Source organism: Opisthocomus hoazin, chromosome 23 (assembly GCF_030867145.1).
Source record: "Opisthocomus hoazin isolate bOpiHoa1 chromosome 23, bOpiHoa1.hap1, whole genome shotgun sequence".
NCBI lineage: Eukaryota > Metazoa > Chordata > Aves > Opisthocomiformes > Opisthocomidae > Opisthocomus > Opisthocomus hoazin.
The window spans coordinates 6588566-6609120 of record NC_134436.1 but is presented as its reverse complement, the minus strand read 5'-3'; the positions used below and the strand labels follow the sequence as shown (position 1 = coordinate 6609120).

The following is a 20555-nucleotide window of genomic DNA, read 5'->3' as shown; positions in this document are numbered from 1 at the left end:
CAAGGTAGAAATGTTCTGATACTTTAATAATCCCCAAAATATCTCCAAACTGGGAGAACATAGTAAGAGCAACAAAATGCATGCTATGTGTGAATGTTTAGAGACGCAAATCTGGACTGTGGATCCTGAAGGAGAGTACATTAGAGTGCGTCTTTGGTCAGGTAACTGAATGCATCTAAGTTTAGCAAAATGTGACCCCCCAAGGACTCCTTTTCATGTGCTGGCCAAGTTAGCTGAGAACAGTCTGATGGGCAGGTTATGCTTAGCCCCAGTTCAGTTCTGCTGCTGATCCCTGCTTGTTTGCATTGCACATCTCTGAAGGCAATTGATGAAGTTAATTTCTGATTCCAGCAGAAGAAAGAACAGCAAGTGCAACTTTTGTTTGATTTTTCTTTAGTTGTGTTTTTTTTTCTTTTATGTGGATTCAGCTCCTTTGTAGTTTAGTATTTTAAAAGAAGTCTGAGAGGGTAGATTCAAACGCATGACTCATGCTGTCGATGCCCATGCTCAATAGGTAGCTTTTTGAAAATTAGGGGGTTTTTTGGTGCTTGACAACACCACAAAAAAATGTTCACTATTGTTAAACATTTTAAAAGAATTCATAGGTTAAAGAGATGAGAGGTGTTTACCTGAAATCTGACTCCTTGCCCTCAAAGGAACGCCTGATGAATGTGATGGAGAAGGACTGTGCTTTTTCATGCTGCCAAGAAATTTGTCTTGAATGATAAACCTTTGTTATCTTCAGTGGAATTTAAACTGGTACTATGCTTACCCGCTCCTTTTCCCAAGAAAGATTTCTTTCGAGTCAGCTGAATTAAGTAGTACTGTAGCGCTAATGAGGCCTCTTGAGCATTATTTGACTCTTATAAAAACACAATTTTGATCCATTAAGTGCAAATGAATTGGTGCTCGCATATGTGTCTGAAAGCAATCCAGTTACAGAGAGCTAAGCAGGCTGATCAATGTCAGCGCTGCCTCTCCCCAGCACTCCTGGAGGTTTGGTGCAAACTTTCATTTGGCTTCCAGATGGAACATCAGAAGCAATAAGGATTATGTGGAAAGTCAGAAAATTTGATCAGGCACAATGGCCAGACCTGCTAGAGGAGATGTTGCCTCTGCGAGGAGCGCGCCTGCAGCAGCAGCAGCTTCTCCTCTGGGCCTGCGCTTTGCAGCCTCAAACTTCGCTCTCAGGGTTGCTGGTGGTGGGCTGGGGCTCTTAGTAAGCCCAGGCTATTAATATAGCGTGGAAGAGATCCAAGGGACTCTGCAGTTGTGGAAAGTATAGAGAAAATAATGGTCAGTCCCTACATTTATAAACTGTCATTAAGCATGTGAAGTGATGGTTCTTAGTGAATATAACACTTTGTATTTATCAGGATGAGAGAGAGATATACATCATCGCTTAGTGCGTATGGCCAGCAGCACTATACTGGAAAGAATAGTTAGGTGCTGTGCTAGGCTTGGTTTGAAAAAGAATGACAATTTGGTCAAATACTCTAAAGTTCTGCAGATGCCTGGTGTGGGAGCAGCAGCACTTCCATGACCAAGGAGAAAATTTCTACCCAAGAATGGCTGTTGGTAGGGTACTTGGTCTAATCTATGATTAAAAGCTATCATAAATAAATATCAGATTATTTATTAACATACATTAGACTATAAGCTTTAAGAAGCACAAACTTTGGGAGACTATTTTTATGGTAGCTATTACCTTCTATCAGCTATTCTTCTTTTAATGATTTCTAACTTATTAGCATTGGCACAAACAGATGAAAAAGTAGCCGATTTTCTGTTCACAAAGAAGCCAGGCAATGGCTGTTTTATTAGGAGCTTTAGAATGTTTTGAGGCTACTCATCTAACCAGGAATTCTGCATACAGAAATCAAAGTTTTGTTAGTTTTGTCTGTAAATGAAAAACCGGGGTCTAGGCCTGCAGCCCCTGGCTTTAGAGGATCCAGTTGGTCTGTTCATCCTCCTGCTGTGGAACAAGCCCTGAACACTGACGCTGGAAAAGGGGTGGCCCTGGCAAGGTCAAGACCTTTACTCAGGTCAAATCTCTCCCAAATTACTGATGTTTTTCTACCTAAATAATGGGTAGAAGAGAGCAGGATTTCTTCTGCATTGGAGGAACTCAGATCTAATTGCCCTAATTTCAATAGCAAACAGTGATGTGGTTAAGGAACTGCCTCTGATGTCACCTGAAGTATCCCTCCTTGCTCTCCTTCCATGACTCACACAGGATAAAGTAGTTTCTCTTGTTTGTTCTGTCCTTTTCCACGGTTAGTGAATGCACATCAGCAGCGGGTGATGCTGGCAGATCAGAGGCTTGGAAAAAAAGCGCCTTTTTTCCTTCATAGGCTTTTCAAGGTGAAAGAAACTCCTGTCAAAGTCCTTTTTGTTCTTAAAAGGTATCTAAAGAACTCATCAATGAATAAGTCATAGACTTGAATCTTCCTCCAGTTTTTTGTGTCACCAATTCAAAGGGCTTTTCTTAGACTTCTGAAGTTTACTCATCTCAAATTCAACAACCTGTAATGCTACCAGAATAAGCATTTGTCTGTCTTAGATCTGCAGAGTGGAGTGTAACACGTGGCGAGCGTATGCATCTACCGCAGCTCCAGGCTGCCAGTAGTGCGTAACTACAGCAGCACTGGCGTCTGCCCTGCTTTGCAAACCTACCAAGGGCCATAACGCGCACCCCCAAACCTGCTTTTTAATGAAGTCTGGGCCAAGCACAGAATTATAGGGCATTTAGGGGGGTTTCCACCCCAACAGCATCATGTGGTGTACCGTGGCAGTAGTGTGTTTGGATGTAAAGGCTGTGCAGCTCTGTGCTCTTTCAAACTCACTTCTGATCATCCCCAAGCTTGGTTGTGCTGCCACAACATCTTGGTCTGAACGGAGGCATGGCCCTCCTAGATGTGTTAGTGCAGAAGAATGAACCCTTAAATGAATTTCCATTACTTCAGAAGATAAGTTCAGGAGGAAAGTATGATACGCTGCCTGAAAACTAGCCAGGGTTAGCCAGTAGACTGGCTTAGCCTTAGTATTACTGAAAAGATTTGAAAAATAGTTTCCATACCATTTCTCCAATAATCCCAATTAGGATTTACTTGGAAAAGGACAGAGAAACAGGGAGAGAATGCCGTTATGTGCCGCAGGACAAATGAACAGTACACCGGCATCTTGAACATGGCGTGTGGTCCTGGACGGCCATCTCGAAAAGGGTGCAGTGGAAATGAAAAGATGCAGAGAAGGGATGGTCAAAGGATGCTCAGTGCCTTCCGTGCTTCTCAGAGTGGGATGCTTCAGCGTGGAAAAGAGCTAATGAAGGGAAGATCTACAAATCACAAGTGGCAGGTACAAAAAGGGTCAGGATCAACTGTTTGCACTCTGACAGGCAAGGCAGTAGGCATCAGGTTCCAAAAATTGAAAGCTTACAATTCCTCATGCAAATGGTTATAGATCTGTGAAACTCTTTGCTTGAAAGTTCTGTATTAAAATGGGACAGCAATCATAGCGTGACACAAAGTATGGAATGAGTACATTGCCAGTAACTGACAAACTTTCTTGATCCCAAATCTCGCCTTCAGCTTCATCATAAGCATCAAACCAAGATATACGCACCTGTTTGTGAGAAATTCTCAGTTAATCTGCTCGAATAATCCCCCTTCAGCATGTCCTACGAGGAGCAGCAGTGCTCTTGCTTCCTCTTCTCTCTGTGTGACACACTGTCTCAGCTGGGCTGAGGACTTTCAGTTGCTGTGAGTGCAGTCAGATGCCGGCAGCAGGGACAGACCCACGGGGTCTCTGCCAGTCGGTATTTCTCAACACAGGAGAAAGCTGACTTTTCTGTATCTATAATTCTGTGCTCTGAGAAAAAGGATCAGTGCTGTGGTTATGTCATTGGTTTACTCTGATTTAGTTTTCGAAAATGCTTGATAGGCAAATCTGTGAGGAAGAGTGTCATCAGCTGGGAAATATTCTCTATAACTGAAAACTTCACACGGTCAGATGGCAGCACCTGAGGCTCTCTGTGATATGTGAGCATGTGTTATAACTGCACTGAGCTGTTGGGGGGGGTAAAGCACCGTAGTTAAACTGAGTTTGTTCTTGTATTTTACTTAAATTGTTCAAATAATTCAAGTTTTATAAAAAAAAAAAAAAGTTGAGAATAAGGAAACAGGATTCACAAAACAGTGACAGTTCTTGTGCCATTTTCCACTTATCACCTCTTCCATTGCCTGTGGTCTTGCACCCTGCTGGATAAGATCTGAGGACCTCAGCTCAGGTATCACTTACAGGGTGAAGTACCTGCGGGCCCAGCTCCTCATACCTGCCACATCTCCCTTTTCACGGGTGCTGTCCAGACTCTGCAAACGTGCCCAAGGAGCATCTCCTACCTCAAACTACTGTAACGGCTTGGATTTTGTTTGACTGTAGCAGAGCAAGTGCAAGCCCTCCAGGCAGGGATCCCCTGTTCCCTTCCCGATTGCCACCCTGTGGGCTAGTTAGTAGGTTGGGAAGCTCATGGCTGAAAATCTGCCACCCTCTTCCTACCTGTTTTCCCTTTTTTGAAGCAGCCAAAAGCGAAGTGAAATGCCTTGCGTTCTAGCACCGGAGTTTAAAAATAAAATAACCCCACAGGTTGCCAGGTTAGAAAATTTGCATGGGCGCAGTCTGGCTTCTAAGGAGTTTACAGAAGACTGAGCGGATAAACAGGTTAAAAATGACCTAATCTTTTTCAGCCTAATACTAATGCTTGTTTGTATGGATTTATGAGTATAGTATGTACCGTTAGCCTCTGTGGAGCTGGTGTCGGGTATCTAGCTACAGTCTGCTGCTGAGGATTAATGAATTCCTATATGTGGAGGCATCAGACAGGGAAGTCTGGACTTCATGATCTTAGAGGTCTTTTCCAACCTATGATTCTATGAAGTGTCAGCTGGCACTAACATTGTTTGTAATTATTAGGTGAAAGCTGCATATGACAGAAGGCACAATCCTATAAAACAGTGATTAAACACTGCTGAAAGCACTGTTAAAAATATTGATAGTGGTGAGCCACGTCTATGAGATGCTTAAGATGAAATTGCAGTCTGAATTATTTTAATTTCTTCAGCTGCACAGCCTGTGCATCCAGAGCACTGTGCGAACAGGAACGCGGTTTGTTTAATTGCTCTCTTCGGCCTTGTAGAGTTTTGTAAATGAACCTTTACAGAGCTGGGTTTTTTTCTTGAATTTTTTTTTTTTTCTTTTTTGGTTTTCCAACAGGAATGTCCTAGTGGGGTTGTTAATGAAGAAACATTCAAACAGATTTATGCACAGTTTTTTCCTCATGGAGGTAAGTGGAGTACTTTGTGTCTGCAGGTTTATTGAAGCATGCCTTAACAGTCATTACTGCCAGCTGGCTGCAAGACTACTTCAGATAATCTGCGCAAGAAAGGTGAATTGAGCTTAACCTTTGCAGGATCTTAAACAGAAATGCAAATGTCAAGGTAATAAAATTAAGTTAGGCCCTTTGAATAGTTATTTCACAAAAATGTAGAAAACCCACATTAAAGATTGCCCCTAGCTGTCAGCTCTTTATTCCGGAAGTCTAACATAGAAACGGGAGGTTGATGCTTTTTCTTCTACTGACTTTCTGGATGGCAGAGAGCTAAATCACTTCTCCTCAGTGTGACTTCGCTTTCCTGCTGTTGGACTGCTGTTCCTCTAGTATCTAGCACAGAGGAGTCCCAGACCTCATTTTGGCCTGCAAGTTAATCAAAACATCCCTAAAATTCTTAAAGCAGTTCTTAGTTGATGTGTGAACTACTAGCTACCTGAAATTATCATTTTTAGTGTTCGTGTGACTAAGACAGGGTCATGTCAGGTATTAGAATATTAAACCTCTCAAATAATGTATGTTCTTGCCTTTTGAAATCATCGAGAATCTATATGTTCTTCTAACTGGATGTGTTCTGTGGGGATACAGTTCCTCAAACTGAGAGAAATGAGTCATGGGTTTAAGTGGCTTTTTGGTGAAAGATGCAGTGTTTGAGGCTTTCCGAGTACAGTCCACTCTGTAGTAGCTGCAGAATACACTCATTGTGGAATTATGACTGAAGTTCCTGCAAGAGTGTGTGTGTGTGTGTGCATGTGCGTTTACTTTAAGAAGGTCATTAACAAGTGTTTTTTCAACTAAATGTCAAGATAAAACATGTTATGCTTATGTTTTACAATGCATGTGACCTCAAAGATGCACACCTATAAAAGTTTAGGTTAAATTTCAGTATGACCTTGATGATTTCCTGTTGTGATTGCTTTTGGTTTTGTTATAAAAAGCAACCGGTCAATTTATTTTTTTTTTTTTTAACAAATATGCAAAAAGTTAAGTATTTATAATCTTAACGTATTTCTGGATATGTTTTGTGTTTTCAACCAAAGTTCCAGTAAGTTTAAGGAACTCCAGTTACGCCGAGTAACTGCACGAACTCCTTTAAGTGGCACACCTCAGGTGACTCCTTCCTTCCCTTGTGTGGAAAAACAGGCACAGAAATGTCATCTTTTCATGGATCGATAATTTTTCCCCCTCTACTGAGGCTAATAAAGACTTGCCTTTTCTGTTTTTTGTGTATGTGTCCCATTCCCTTGGAATGTGATTCTCCCTTGGTTAGTGATGATTATAGTACAACCATGCTTAATAATAAATCAGTTTAGCAGCAGATGTGACTTTGTTTTACACGGTTTTCTTCCACTTGGTTTCCAATCTGTGTGCATAACCTTAGCATCACAAACTGTGTCAGAATTCTGAGGAATCCCTCAGAGTTTTGTGCAGTGTCATCCCAGGTTTGTGATACTTTTGTTACATAGGCCTTCTATCCTTGACAGGTTTTCATTTTTGCTAATCTGTCATCAAATGATACTAATGACCTAGTATTTCTTAATGTACATCATACTCTACTGAAATAAGACCTCTAGTTTAATATTTTTAGTTCATTATTTAGTTCAACTTAATAGAAGTTTTTAGTAGAGCTGTCCCATAACTAATTCTATGGTTTTCTTCTGGAGCTATTTTATTTGAGTCCTCCTCTTAAAAAAGTAGTAGACAATTTTTTTTTTCCTACAGTCCAGTGTATTTTATCCTCATGGATGGCAGACACTGAAGTATTTGATTTGTCCGCGCACTGTTACACTTTCCTGGATTTGAATAATGTGGAAATATTTTAATCATTTCATAGAGATGAGAGTAAAGAGGCCCTGGGTCCTTGCACATGACTACCTGCATAGCACAGGGCGCCAGGCTTCACCTGAACACCCGTATGCTGAGTACGAAGACTCGGGCTCGACTAATGCTGTGTGCTAGAGGCAAAGAATAGAAGAGACAAAGAAGTGGGTGTCTGCTAGAATAGTAACAAAATAACTCAAGGAATTTCATGTCAGTTGCTTCTGTCTTGAAAGGCTGGGCGCAGGTAATACAGAGAGCAGTGTGAGTTGCCTCCAGAGCAGCGAACAGGCCAGCGAAGGTCGTAAGGTTTTATGCCTACTGGATTTTTTTCTGCGTACCATTACTGTTTTTCCCAGCTAACAGCCATCCTTCACATGGCCGTAGAAACTGTTCTTCTCAATAGAAAAGACTTTCTAAACCCAGCAGTTTAAGATTCAAAAGGACAAAAACATGCCTCAGATGAGATTGCTCTTTAACAGGCATGGGCCAAACTCCAGTTACTGGAACTAGACCCTTCCGAAGATGGATGGTCCCTGGGGATCTCTGCTGTATCTCACACAAAGCAAAAGGTAGCGGGAGGAAGGGCACAAGCTGCAATCACTCTCTGGTGATTTTGCTGCATTTCCCACCAGAGCTAATACTCCATTTGCCCAAGAGACACTCTTGAGAGGTTTTTTTTGCTCATTCTTTCAAGTACAGCCCCATAACCCAGAGCATTTCTACTGTAATAAAAGCTTTTACAATTCAAGGCTGTTTCAAAGGAGGGCGTGGGGAGCATGGAAGTCCATGTTAACGTTTACTAGTTCATAGAATATCTTGGCAATGTTACAAGGTTGTTTTTTATACAGAAGGCAAATAGGGCTGTTTGAATGCTGAATGTGGTGTAGAGCGATTAGCATATGATGCACTGTTGTACGTGTCGGTGCCCTCTGTGTTTTCCAGATGCTAGCATGTACGCGCATTATCTCTTCAACGCGTTTGACGCTGCACAAAATGGCTCGGTGAAGTTTGAGGTAATTTCTCAGTTTTGTGTTTTTAAGCTTCTTCATCCATTCTTCACCGTAAACTAGCAGGACTTGCTGGATTATGGGTCAAAGATTTCAGCCTAAAATCAGCTGATATTTTAAAATCTTTAACTAAATGCTTTAGTTTATGCAGATAGAGTTGCATGTTTCCTTTCACTAAAGAAACGTACAGGTCACGTTATTCAGTACCACAAGGGGAAAGTGCAGAGATTTACGTAGCAGAAAGGAGAGGTTGAGGACAGTCCCATCCAGTGATTTGCACAGATAATTTGGATGTCAAAGAAAAACCAGTACATCATGTGTCGTCTTCAGTCATTGTGCATTGCAGGGTTACATGTGTAAGCTGCTGGAATATGTGGAGTTTTGAGCTTATTTGAAATATTGAACAAGCGTCTTGGGTACTTCATTCCTAGGAAAACCAAATCCACCCTTTAACAAAAAGGCTTGTTGCTGTGGCTACAAACAGCCATCCTTCGAGCTCACACACGTAGTTTGAGTGCAGCAAGGGGCTATGTTAAGTCATAGGCCTGTGGAGGATGAACTTCGTAATTCTGAAGACAGTTTACTGTGATCATAAAACTAGAAATCGTAGGCAATCTTTGCCATCAAATGGCTAAGAACTCCAGTAGTTTCCGGGTAAGACTGAGAAATTAGGTTATCAAATATAAAATGGGGAAGTTAGCATGTGTGTCTGTAGCAATGGCTGCAGTGGGAGTTTTGCATAGGGCACCTACTCAGTAGTTAGAGACTTCCAGAAACCTGAACAGACTGAGACACAGCAAAATGCTTAGACAAGTATTTATTAAAAAAAAAAAAAAAAAAAAAAAAAGAGTGCTGAGCTTTCCTTCCTGGCAATTCTGTCTCTTTAGTGGTTGTCAAACATAAGCGTTTTGTCCCCTTTTTTGTGGTGTTCAGCAAATTTGAATTCCTCTGAGCCCTGGGAAAAAGGAGCAAAGGTTTCTAAGAAGCGATGCACTGCTCCATGCAGAGCTAATGGAGGTAACAAAGGAAGGACTAAGCACATTAAATGAGGTATCAGGAACTGTATAGCTCTGTTAGCTTGAAGCTCTGCCTGTACTAATAAATCCCTGTAGCGATGCTACTTATGATGCCAGAGCCACCATGAAGTATAAATGATAAATCAAAAGTTATTGGAAGCAATAACTTTACTGTAAACAAAAAATACAATTAAAATGCTGTGTCCCAGGCTGAGTAATTAGTGGTGGGAATTGCTTCTGGTCAAGTCTGACAGATTTTGCCAGAGAACAAAACATGAGGATCCCTGTGTTAGGAGAATTTTGTTTTTTTCTGTCTCTCTCAAGGTGGACACAGAGAAAATGCTGGCTTTTCCTTCCCCTCCTCCTTCACTAGCCCCCTAGGTCTGGGGATACAAAAGCATCGGGTTCCACTGCCACAGTCAGAGCCCAGCTGTGTTTGACCAGGCGGCAGCAGTCTGGGTGACTCTTTGCAGGAGACCATTTCTAGGAGGGAAATTGCCACTGGAGCATCTCACGGTGCTCTTAAAAACCAGACATGTATTTTGCATTGCTTACATTCATGTGATATTTAGAGTTTAGAGCATGATAAATTTGGATGGGTAGCAAGGAAGGTGTCCCAGCTTCTGGCCTTGAGCATACTGTGCTCTTCCTGGCAAGTCTGAGGAGCCAGAGCAGCCGCTGTCCTGTCGGCTTTAGGATCGAAGCCTGCGTGACTTGGCCTGGATCGGCTATTAAGCCCATGCCATTTTCACACCCTTCACCCCAGGACTTAGGAGGGTTTAAGGCTGCAGCCACCCATATTAGGTCTTTCTGCCCTTCCAGCCTTGCTAAGCTGCCTAACCCATATCATAAGCTTGGCCTTTACGGTGGCTGCAGTTGAGTACTTGAGGACTTGTTTGCTTTTTGTGGTTACCTCATATGCATTTATTAGTGTGACAGTACTCAGATCATCTGAGGGGACTGTCCATTGAGTTCTGTCAGACAGGACACGTTTTTTTGAAAAGGCAGTCAGGAAAGAGTGGTAACCGTATGCTCTAACCTAAAGAGGTAAGGCTCTTGACTGGCATTACATAAAGAAGGTGACTTAGAAGAGGATGTTAGGAAAATTCACATTTTTCTTTCTCTGCCTTGAACCAGGATTTTGTGATGGCATTGTCCATTCTGTTGCGAGGAACTGTTCATGAAAAGCTAAGGTGGACGTTTAATCTGTACGACATCAATAAGGACGGCTATATAAACAAGGAGGTAAGGCGGTTTGACAAACGCGCTTGATTTCTGAAGAGAGCAGACTGGTTTTTGTTGCAGAGCACAATTAATTTTGCATGTAGCTAATTAAATGCAAATCAGACTGGACTTGAGCATTTATCTTTGTCTAAGTAAAGTGCACAGCGATCTTATATTGTGTGATTTTTGTACACACATTTTTCTATATTATAGCACCTTTAATGGATTACTTTAGCCAGGAGCAAAATCCTAGTTACAGCGATAAGCAGCATAACCTTTGTGTAGGGGAGGGTGATGGTGACAATAGCTACTCAGTGACTGAGGCACAAGGGGTTTCTGGCTGCCCTGGGAGATACGGTGTGGGCTCACCCGAAGCACTACGAGCTCCCAGCACCACTCCCGAATTCTGCATTATCATCTAGTTTGCGCTTCTTCTCTGGTATTGCTTGTTCCCTTTGTGGGGAGCCTTGGTTTTGAGCGTGGTAACCTGAATATTTTGCAAATACATCCCGGTCTATCTTTTCAAAACTGCTGTGGACACCTGGAGGGTTTATGGCTGCTGCTACTGGTGATGGCGTAGCGGTTTGTGTAAGGTGTGGAGAAGGGCTGGGTTCCCAGTGACTGCCGCAACGGTCCCTGGCCCCTGAGGCTCTGGGACGGGGTCGATGTCGCAGGGCTCAGGACCAAGCAGCATGCTTGCAGCCCAGCCGCTGCCGTGTCAGAGCACATGTCCCGTAGTGCTGCCTGGCCAGAGGAGGGAAGCGAGCACTGCAGGAGCCTCCAGCGTGGCCGTGATAGAGTCATGGCACAGTCAGAAAGAAGCGCTTGGTTTTTACAGATGAGCTTGTATATCGTGATACATCTGTCTTCATGCACATGTATAGGCATTCTATCCTGCATTAGGAGAAGGAGGGTGAAAAAAAGGGTAGTAAAAGAAAGAAATGTGCTATCATTTCTATTCATTTTCCTTCTGTGTTTGTGCTGGCATGCCACTACTGCAGGAAATGATGGATATCGTAAAGGCAATTTATGATATGATGGGAAAGTACACATATCCAGTGCTCAAGGAAGATGCTCCAAGGCAGCATGTAGAAGTATTCTTCCAGGTACTTGATTTTTTATGTGTTTTTCTTAACTCTTGAGCTGTGCACTGATATACTTTACTGTAAGGTTAGCCCCAGGTTCAATCCTGTGCGCCGCTATATATTCCGAAATAAACCCTAGGAGCCATTCAGCCTTAACACTACGGTGTCTGCTGGTTTCCTGGCTCCATTTGTCTCTCAGCCCAACCCTTTGGCTTGGGATGTGCCACATCCAGCAAGTCTGAAGCCTCTGCACGTGTTGCAGCCCTTCCGTGCTGCTTCTCTCAACTGCCCATAAAGAGAGACAGGAATGTGGGTGGCAGTTGGTGAGGTGGTGAATAAAGAAACGATGTAATAAGGGCGGAGGTTGGTGTGTATGTAAAGGAAGGAATAGTTGGAGATGACCTCAAAAGTGCTCCAAATACCGGAGTAAACAAGTCCTTAGCAGTCGGCAAATTTACCTGATGACGCTGAGTCTGTAAGCTAAGCTTGTGAAGTGCCCTAGGTTTATTCAGGTTCCATCAACTAAGGTATTACAACTGCGGTGTTACCTATGGAAACCATTTTTTTTCTTATTTTGCAGAAAATGGATAAAAACAAAGATGGTGTTGTAACTTTAGATGAGTTTATTGAATCATGTCAGGAGGTAAGGACAAAATTCTAACTGCAGTGAAAGGTCTTGCTCATGTCACTGCATTTGCCTTCCCTTTGGACAAACTCCATTTGAAACAAGGTGCTGCTCAGGATCCCAGGTTTCCTTTGCTCTGAAAAAAAGGGCTCCAAGGCTGAGTTTCTAGTGGTGCTCTGTGAAGTCTGTGACTGGAGAGGGAAGCAGGGTCAGGTCAATCATGGGAGAGGGCCTTTTCATTTCCAGTGCGGGTGGCCGGGGTTTGTATTTTCCCCGAGTGAACTGCAGTACCTGATTCTCTAGACAAGTGGGTAACTCTAGAGAAAGCTCATCATGCCCTTAACCTTTCTTAGGGTTATGTTTGGGGGTGGGTGCGGGTGTTGGCTTTTTGTTTGGGTTGGTTTTGGTTGGCTTTTTTTTCTTTTTTTAAAAGGCTGCTGTTGTCTCTGTGTGCTGCCCCTGGATGTCACTAGCAGGTACCACATTGCTGGAACTGCCCAGAGCCAAAGGTCTCTCAAAATCTTGTAGTTACAGCACTGATTTATAAAACCAGTTGATGTTTTCATGCTCAGACATTAAAAGCGAATGCTGTCATCATAGCAATGATATTTTTTTTTCTGTTTTGGAAATAAGCTCTCTTGCAAATTCCTTACATTAGGTTGGCTATAATAAATATTTGCTAGTACTTTCAGCTCAGCACTGGCACAAAGACAAGCATCTATATTAACATGCAATTGGCCAAGTGTCTGCAAACTGGAATTAACTGAGTGAATATTTGCTCAGAGATATCTCTAATACTTGATCAGTAATGGCCGCTGCATTTTAGAAAGTTTACATTGGTGCAAATAATTGCATATCAGCCCTCCTGCGTATTTTGCTTTCCCTGGAAAAATCTTTCCCGTTCTGCAGTCAGACAGCTCTTCTGTACCTGAGCAATGGGAAGACGCTCACTGGGGAGGGCTCGGCTGGCTTCCCGGTGTTTCTCTGTGAAGTCTGGCTCTCGCAATATCCAGGTTACTTCTCAGACAAAGACTTCAGGAGACGAAATCCTTGTTAGCAGATGCATAACACAAGGCTAATTTTTTTTTTCATTTGCTTCATTCTTGGTCCTTCCTGATGGTTTATCTTACTTTTGGCCTCATCTTTAATTTGAGCACTTGTGGTGTGTATTATTCTTCGCGTTCATGTGATTTGCCTTCACGCTGGATGTGTGTGGTTAGTGGTCTCAGTATTGAAGCAGCGTTACCTTACTTTTAACTGTTAGAGATTGTTTCATGCTCTGCCCTAGCTGGGTTTGGTTCCTTCTGTTGACATACCCGCACTAGGAGCTGTGCAGACTGGTGCGCTGTCGTGTGTGGTTTCCTGGCAGACAGGAGCAGCCTGCAACACTAAGATGTTTTTTTTTTTCATTAAGAAAAACAAACCAAAGTGCACTAGAGTGCTTACCTCTACCACCTCTGAGGATATGGCTTATGGGCAGTGAACTCCTAACATTGCTTCAGAGAGGAAGATTGGTTTCCCACCGAAGGCGATACCTTGTGCTAGTACCCACCAAACTGTGTTGGAAGTGAGATAGATGGATGCAGCCTCAAAATAAGATAGAGGAATGAGATGCAATAGATCTCTTAAGTTGCTCAATGTGGAAAATAATTTTCATATTACAGGCAAACAGTTATTCTAGCTTTTGGAATAACAGTATTCGCGGGGGGGGAACCATCCTTATGTTTTTGAATATTACTTTGGTTATTACCTTGAAGTACAACTTTGAGACTTCATGAGAAACAATCTGGGATTCCCCTTGTGTGTCTCCAACTTTCTCATTTGGATCTAGGAACCTCGGAGAGGCTGAGATGGCATGTATTTGGGGTTTGAGCTGGCTGTATTTCTGGGATGAAGTGGTCCTTCAAGGCAGCTTGCTTATCAGTTCAAAACCTGCAATTTCATTTGGACTTTTGAAGCGTATTAGCTAAGTGCTTATGTGCATGTTCAGGATCAATGAAATGCAGTTGGGCACCAAAGTCTGAGGGTTCAGTACCATCACCAGCTCAATGCTGATGTCTGGTTTTCTTCAGCAAAGCACAACCCGTGCTAAACGTCAAGCTTGTGAGAAGATCCTGTGCTTGCATGCCTCAAACCAGCTAAGGTACCAAAGTAAGAGATAACTGCTTTGCTGAATCTGGACCTGATCCCTGAATCAGTTCCAGCTCATTGAGGATGAAAAGCATGGTGAGAGCAAGGCTGACTGCAGTGGCAGCTGCAGAGCCCCTCCTGTGCCATGCAAAGTTATGCGTCGTGCTTGTCAGTGCTGGTCTTACGGAAATGTCATCTCGTTGCTTGCAGGACGACAATATCATGCGATCCTTACAGCTCTTTGAGAACGTGATGTAACCGTGTCTGGCGAGCGCCGGAGGAATCAGAGACTTTCTGTGTAACAAAGACAACCTTTCTGGGTGAAAGCTTTTTACGATTCAGCCATGTTCAGCGTGTGAGGATTTTGTATGACATCTCCAACCAAATGGCGACCGAATGCAACTGATCACCACCTCTTCTGCCCAGGAGACACCGGTGGACCTTTGTTTCGTTTTGGAAGCATGTGAATATTTTAATAAAACCTGACAAGAGAGAACTGCTGCTCGAAGTTCAATGAGTAACATACAGCATTGTTTGCTAGGCACAAGTCCTGCTTTTAATCTAGCAAGCTTGATTACGTTTGATAGCACATGTCGATAGCTTACTCGGCCATCTATTGCAAGTGAAAAGCTCAGTCCATACTCCCATGCGGCAAAATGGTTTATGGATGCTTTGCCATTAATCTGCTTTGACAAAAGTCAAATCTACCAGAGAAGTCTGTAAAAAATGAACAGTAAATGTACCTAGGACATTAAGCAGACAGCCTCTGTAGCCAATAGCCCCATTTCTGCAGATGCCGCTTCTCCTCTCACGTGCACTGGTGCCACCATGCCGAGTACGGTGGAGTTTTTCCTGAACATGTTAAATAGAGGATTTTTATGCCAGGGTGAGCCAAAAAGGAGCAAAACGTGTGTTGCACATATAAATTCCAAACTACAGAACAAATCCTGTTCAGTGATGGTAAGTTCTTGCAAGACCGGGCAGGTTTATAAGGGCTGGTAGAGGAAGAAGAATATCTGCTCTGGTCCCAGCCGCCCTCCACAATCCCAGTACGTGGTGGGACACCCAGTGTTTCTCCAGTGTGTGTCTCAGCAGCACCATGGTCATGTGCTATGGTCCTTTCGGAGTAGTTTGGCACATGCTTCCTAGATTCATCATTTGAACATTTGTATTTTTCCATTGGAAGTTTCAGTAAAGGGTTTCCCACTTTATGGATTTATTTAAGCTTTCCAGTTTTACTTAGCGCAGAAAAGGGCCCAGGTGATGCAGCTGTGTTTCCACACACAGACCTTGGCAGCCACAAAGTGCCCTGTGAGTTTAATTGGGAGCTACATCTCAGAATCAGCTGCCAGGCCCGCACATCCCTTTGGGTAATTTAACATTCTCTATAGCAAAATCTTTTTTCCTACAAGGCAGTTGCATGACTTGTACAAGTCCCATTTCCTTCCTAATGCCAAATAGAGCATTGGTTTGGGGGTTTTGGTTTTTTAATTAGTAAAACGGATAGAATTATGTAGCGAATTTACACCAAGGTTGGAATTTGCCCAGTAGATTATTTGTCAGCTGAGGAACACGTCGGAGCCTACTTTGCAGAGGGCTCTTAAGAAAGCTAAAGCACCAGAGTGCCGTTGCAGTCTCCAGGCGGCCGATGGCTGAGAAACCAAGGGAAGGAGGGAACAGCCAACTTTTCCAGCTGCTCAGACCACACAGAAAGGAAAGTCCCTGCCGTAGTGCTGTATCACACCCATCCAGTAAGCATATATTTTTATTATATCAGATACTATATTACAAATATACTGTTAGCAGTGAAGATATATTTTAAAAATTATGTAAGTGGAAGCTTTTTATAATACAAAATATATAGAATGCCTCATTTCTGTAGCCCTATATTTTATAAAAACGTAATCTATTGAAGTATTCCTGATTATAGAAGTAGGTCTGACCAGTACTAGTGTAATGCTATGCTAATTCCCCAAGATGGGACATTTTTCCCCTTTTACTGTGCTCCTCCAGACACTTCTTTGTAGTCTTACCTTTATTCCTTTCAGTTCCTCACTCATCACAAGTGCTGTTCAAGTGTGTGGAGTTACATAGATGCAGGAAGGACATCCTAGTCTATTCTGTTTATTGCCTTTTATACAAATACCCTTAATCAATTCTTCCCTAGCAATGACACAGAGCATAGCAACTCCAATAATGTGCTGTGGTTCGCAGAAGTGATGCGGTGCTGTGACAGTAGCCATGTCCTCCAGTTTTCCAGTATTGTCCATTTAATTTTCATTTAATAGGCACTTGATAAAGGCATTACTTGTACCTGAAATAAGGTACAATGTATACGCTGTCCTTGATTCTTCATGCAATCATTTGAGCAAATGACAGAATTTAATATAATAAATAGCCTGCATTTTTTTCCCCCACACCAAAAAAGCATCTATTGATTACCAGTCTAAGCAGTTAACTTCAGCTGAGGGAAAAGTGGTCAGGGTAATGGAAAACAAGCATTTGCACTGGGTTAGCACAGTGCCTTGCTCCTCTAGCAGTGTTGCTCAAAGCGTGCTCCTGAGATGGCACGTACAGCCTGAAAAGTTTTGAATCTGCCCTTTTCGAAAGAAAACATTGTTAGTTGCATGATGCCGTGGTCCCTGAAGCTGTTCCTGTGGTGAATTTGGCCTCAGCTATGTTTTCTGTGTCTCCGCTAGCAGAAGCGCTGCAGGGCTGGCGTGGGGCTGCCCGTGTCGTAGGGGCTGTAACTGCTCTCTGAGCATGGCCCTGGTTTGGCAACACGCAAACGTGTGGATGTTACTCTTGGTAGATGCTGAAGAGCATTGCTGAAATCAGGCTCCCACTAGTGACCCTGCAGTTCTGGCATCTCCTTTTCTGCTCCAGTGTCAGTTTTCAGCTCCCAGTGACGATGGGGGTGCGTTAGGCGGAGAGGGAGACGCTGCAAGCCGCTCTGGCCCTGATTCTGCCCTTGAGGCATAACCAGCTTGGTTTCAGTCTCCGGGAGTCCGGACTCCACCTGCACGTGCCTGATGTTCAGCCCTGGGTTGCTGCCTCTCTAGTCCGCTTCAAGTCCGTTGTAGCCGAGATAGAAGGATGGGCAAAGTGACACACAACACTTGTATTTTCACAGAGCTCTAGTTAAAAGTTCTGTCTGTGGCAGAGTCACTGCCTTTGTGAAGCCATTTATTACCCTGTGTTTGTGTCTGATCCCACTGACCTCAGCCAGAGGCTGGTATGCATCAGTGCGTGGGAGGCCGCAGGGTTTTCCGTGAGCAGCACGTGTTTATGCAGCGCGTGTGCTCCAGCCAACAGACGACAGAGATCCAGTGACTGTGGGAGAATCATACTCTGCATGGAAATGTCTTTGGGTTTGTTTTTTATGTTTTCCATGAATGTTACTTTGTAAACTTGCAAGGCCTCCCATTGCTTATAAATGGGGCTTGCAATATTTATGGCAAATACTTACTACTACGGCTTTCTAAATAAAACATAGTATGCTGTTCTGATCTCATACCGTCATAAATCCTACTGCCAGTGTGTGCAAGGTACTTACTGTGCTGGCTCTTAAGTTACAGTTAGACTATCTGTCAGTGCTGTCAGCTGTGCAAAATTTCTCAAAGTTGTGAATGTTTAAATAACTTCCGAATCATTAGTCTGACTGTTCCATTAGTTACAAACATTACTCTGCATCTTCGTGCCAGCATTTTCTAAAAAAAGCATTTCTGACGCATTTTAGGCAACAATCTGCTGAAAAATAGGAATGTGATTAATGATAATGCAAAAAAAATGTAACGTGCCTGTTACTGTCGATGTTTGTTTTCCTGTTACTTCGAATGCGTTGCAACGCTGCGAGCAACCACGAGCCAAGCTGCAGCCTGGGGGTCTGGATATCCTAAGGCTCAAGCATTGTGTGCAGACCTTTGGCATTGCCTGGCTGTGACACAGGTTGAGAACAAGCATCTTTGTGCCCTTGTGTCATCTCCAATATGGTGGTAGCAGCAGTGTAACAAACTTCTTCACGGAGGTGCCATGAAAGACCTAAGGAAATGTGCAAAATAATGTAAATTGTGATAACTAAAGCCATGTTAGTGGAGCAGCAGCGCATATCTTCACTCTTACAAATGCTGTTCTCCAACAGCAATTTCTTTTAAATTTTGTTGAATGATTTTATAATTGTTGGGTTTAATAAGAAAAAGAAAATATCTGTAGGAGGATATCCTTTCTTAAGCCCAGTGTGTACTTCTTTCTTAAGCCCAGTGTGTACTTCTTTCTTAAGGGACACTGTCAGGTTAAAAATTTACAGGGAAACTTTTAAAAGCGGGACTGTTACAAACACGTATCTGTCTGCATAGAGGCTGTTAAACTGCTGAACCGTGCTGTGAGCATTAGCATTTGCATGCTAATGATTTATTTGCATCGCTGATTCAGGGGTGCTCTTATATTCAGTGCAGTGACATACACCTAACTGACAGGCTGGCCCTTGTGTAAACAGGAGTTCAGAAACCTTCTACCTGCATCACTGATAGTATCTCGGAGTATCAAAAACCGAAAGCTTATACACATGCCTCTTTGCTTAAGCATAACCAGGAGAACAGGCAATGGAGTCGAAGAAAAATGCAAGCACTCTTTTATTTTAGCGATAAGAAAAATAAAACAAAACCTCGCAGTGTCCCTTTTGCTCCGGTTCGTTGTAAACGTCCGTTCTGACACATGGAGAAACGCAGAAGAAATTTTGCAAGACTATATATATGTGCGTACATATATACATATATGTATATATAAAATTTGCTAAACTCTGTTCTGTAGGGTATAATCTGTCTACCAGCACATCCCAGGAAAAAGAACATTCTCATGAAAATAAAGATGTCTGTGTGAACCATGTATTGGTCTCCCTCCGGTGCCTAAGCAGGTGGCGTTGTCCAGCTGCCCGCTCCCCCGGCCAGCCCTTGGCCGCACAGACAGGGAGCGAGCGGCCGGGGACAGCAGAGACAGCAGGTCCCTCTGGAGAATGCCAGACCCGACTTCTTGCCGTCCCTGCGAGGAAAAGGCGTTGAAGCTGCCTGTTCAGGGCCTCTCGCTAGCTGTGAAGTGCGCCCAGCTGCTGCTAGGCAAAGGATGCTCTCGCTCACCGGCACGTGCGTATGCTTTTTATTCATTTTTCAGCATCAGTTTTGCTCAAGTGGCTGCCTGAAGTCTTAGTTACTGCTGTGAGACATTAGACACCTCTGATTTTATTCTCAGCCCATCACCGTTGCAGGGTGAGCATCTCATCCTGCTGCCTACGTGGTCTGCGGCGCTGCAGGTGATGGGTGGGATGGGGGGGGGCAGAGGGCAGGTGTGCACTGACGAGGGCTGTCCCCACAGCATCCCTGGGGATGTCCTCCAGAGCGCGGTAAGGTGAGACTGAGTCATGTGCCACAACTCAGCGTGTGAAAAAGGTGCTCTTGAATGCAGTAATAGCTTTTTCTTACTGTGAGATTAATTCTGCAATCTTTGCTTACCCATGCAGGTCCAGCAAAGCCGGAAAGGGAAGAGGCCTGAATACGCCAGTGAATGAAGATCTACTTCTGTGCACAAGCAGAAGTTATCGGCTACCCGGTTCTCTTGCATTTGAGGCCAGAAGATGCATCTGAGATGGAGAAACATGGAGAAACCATGCAGCACGCTGAGGAAAGCAAGGCTTGTATCCTGCTAGAGTGGGACGTGACTGGGAGCACTGTGGGATAATAGGTCGCTATTGGTCTGCAACTTGGATTTAATTTAATGAATTGCTTTGAGGGAAGAAATCCCAGATTATCACCATCTCTAAAGCCAGATATCCGGGATCAGTTCTGAGGGGTCCGAGCCTAAGTGGAGCTGAGCGCTCCTGCTGGAAAGAGGGCAGCTGGTTAACTTTCTGCCTTCCATCCTGGGTTATCCTCTTAGCCGCAGTCTGTCTGAAACCACAGCATGTGCCCCTCGATTCAGCGCGGGGGATTGTTTAAACTACTTTGCCTTTGTGAAGCAAATTCAAACTAATGACAGGTAATAGAGTGACAGCAGACAAGCGCAGAGGATGAGAACAAGGACATGGGACAAGGTGACTCGTATCTAGCATGATCTTCAGTCATTTAGGCCAAATGAAAAGAATACCTAAGAAAGTCTGTAAGAAGAAATGTTATTAAAAATATAAATTACTAGATACATTTGAAGGCACAGCTGCTAATTGTGTGACACTAATTAAAGGTTAAAGAATAATAGAAATGCAGTTGAAGTAAA

The 20555-nt window shown here is 43.4% G+C and overlaps 1 protein-coding gene across 6 annotated transcripts in view; it reads left to right on the top strand.

The window, feature by feature from the left end:
• KCNIP1 (potassium voltage-gated channel interacting protein 1) overlaps nucleotides 1-19155 on the top strand; it is a 434928-nt gene extending 415773 nt beyond the window's left edge. For all 6 annotated transcript variants that reach the window (XM_075442139.1, XM_075442140.1, XM_075442138.1 and 3 more), the window contains 6 exons: nucleotides 5272-5341; nucleotides 8150-8220; nucleotides 10368-10475; nucleotides 11456-11560; nucleotides 12120-12182; nucleotides 14505-19155. In XM_075442139.1, the coding sequence (XP_075298254.1) occupies nucleotides 5272-5341; nucleotides 8150-8220; nucleotides 10368-10475; nucleotides 11456-11560; nucleotides 12120-12182; nucleotides 14505-14552 (465 nt within the window). In that variant the 3' untranslated portion in view covers nucleotides 14553-19155. The remainder of the gene's footprint in view (nucleotides 1-5271; nucleotides 5342-8149; nucleotides 8221-10367; nucleotides 10476-11455; nucleotides 11561-12119; nucleotides 12183-14504) is intronic.
• The last annotated feature ends 1400 nt before the right edge of the window (nucleotides 19156-20555 follow it).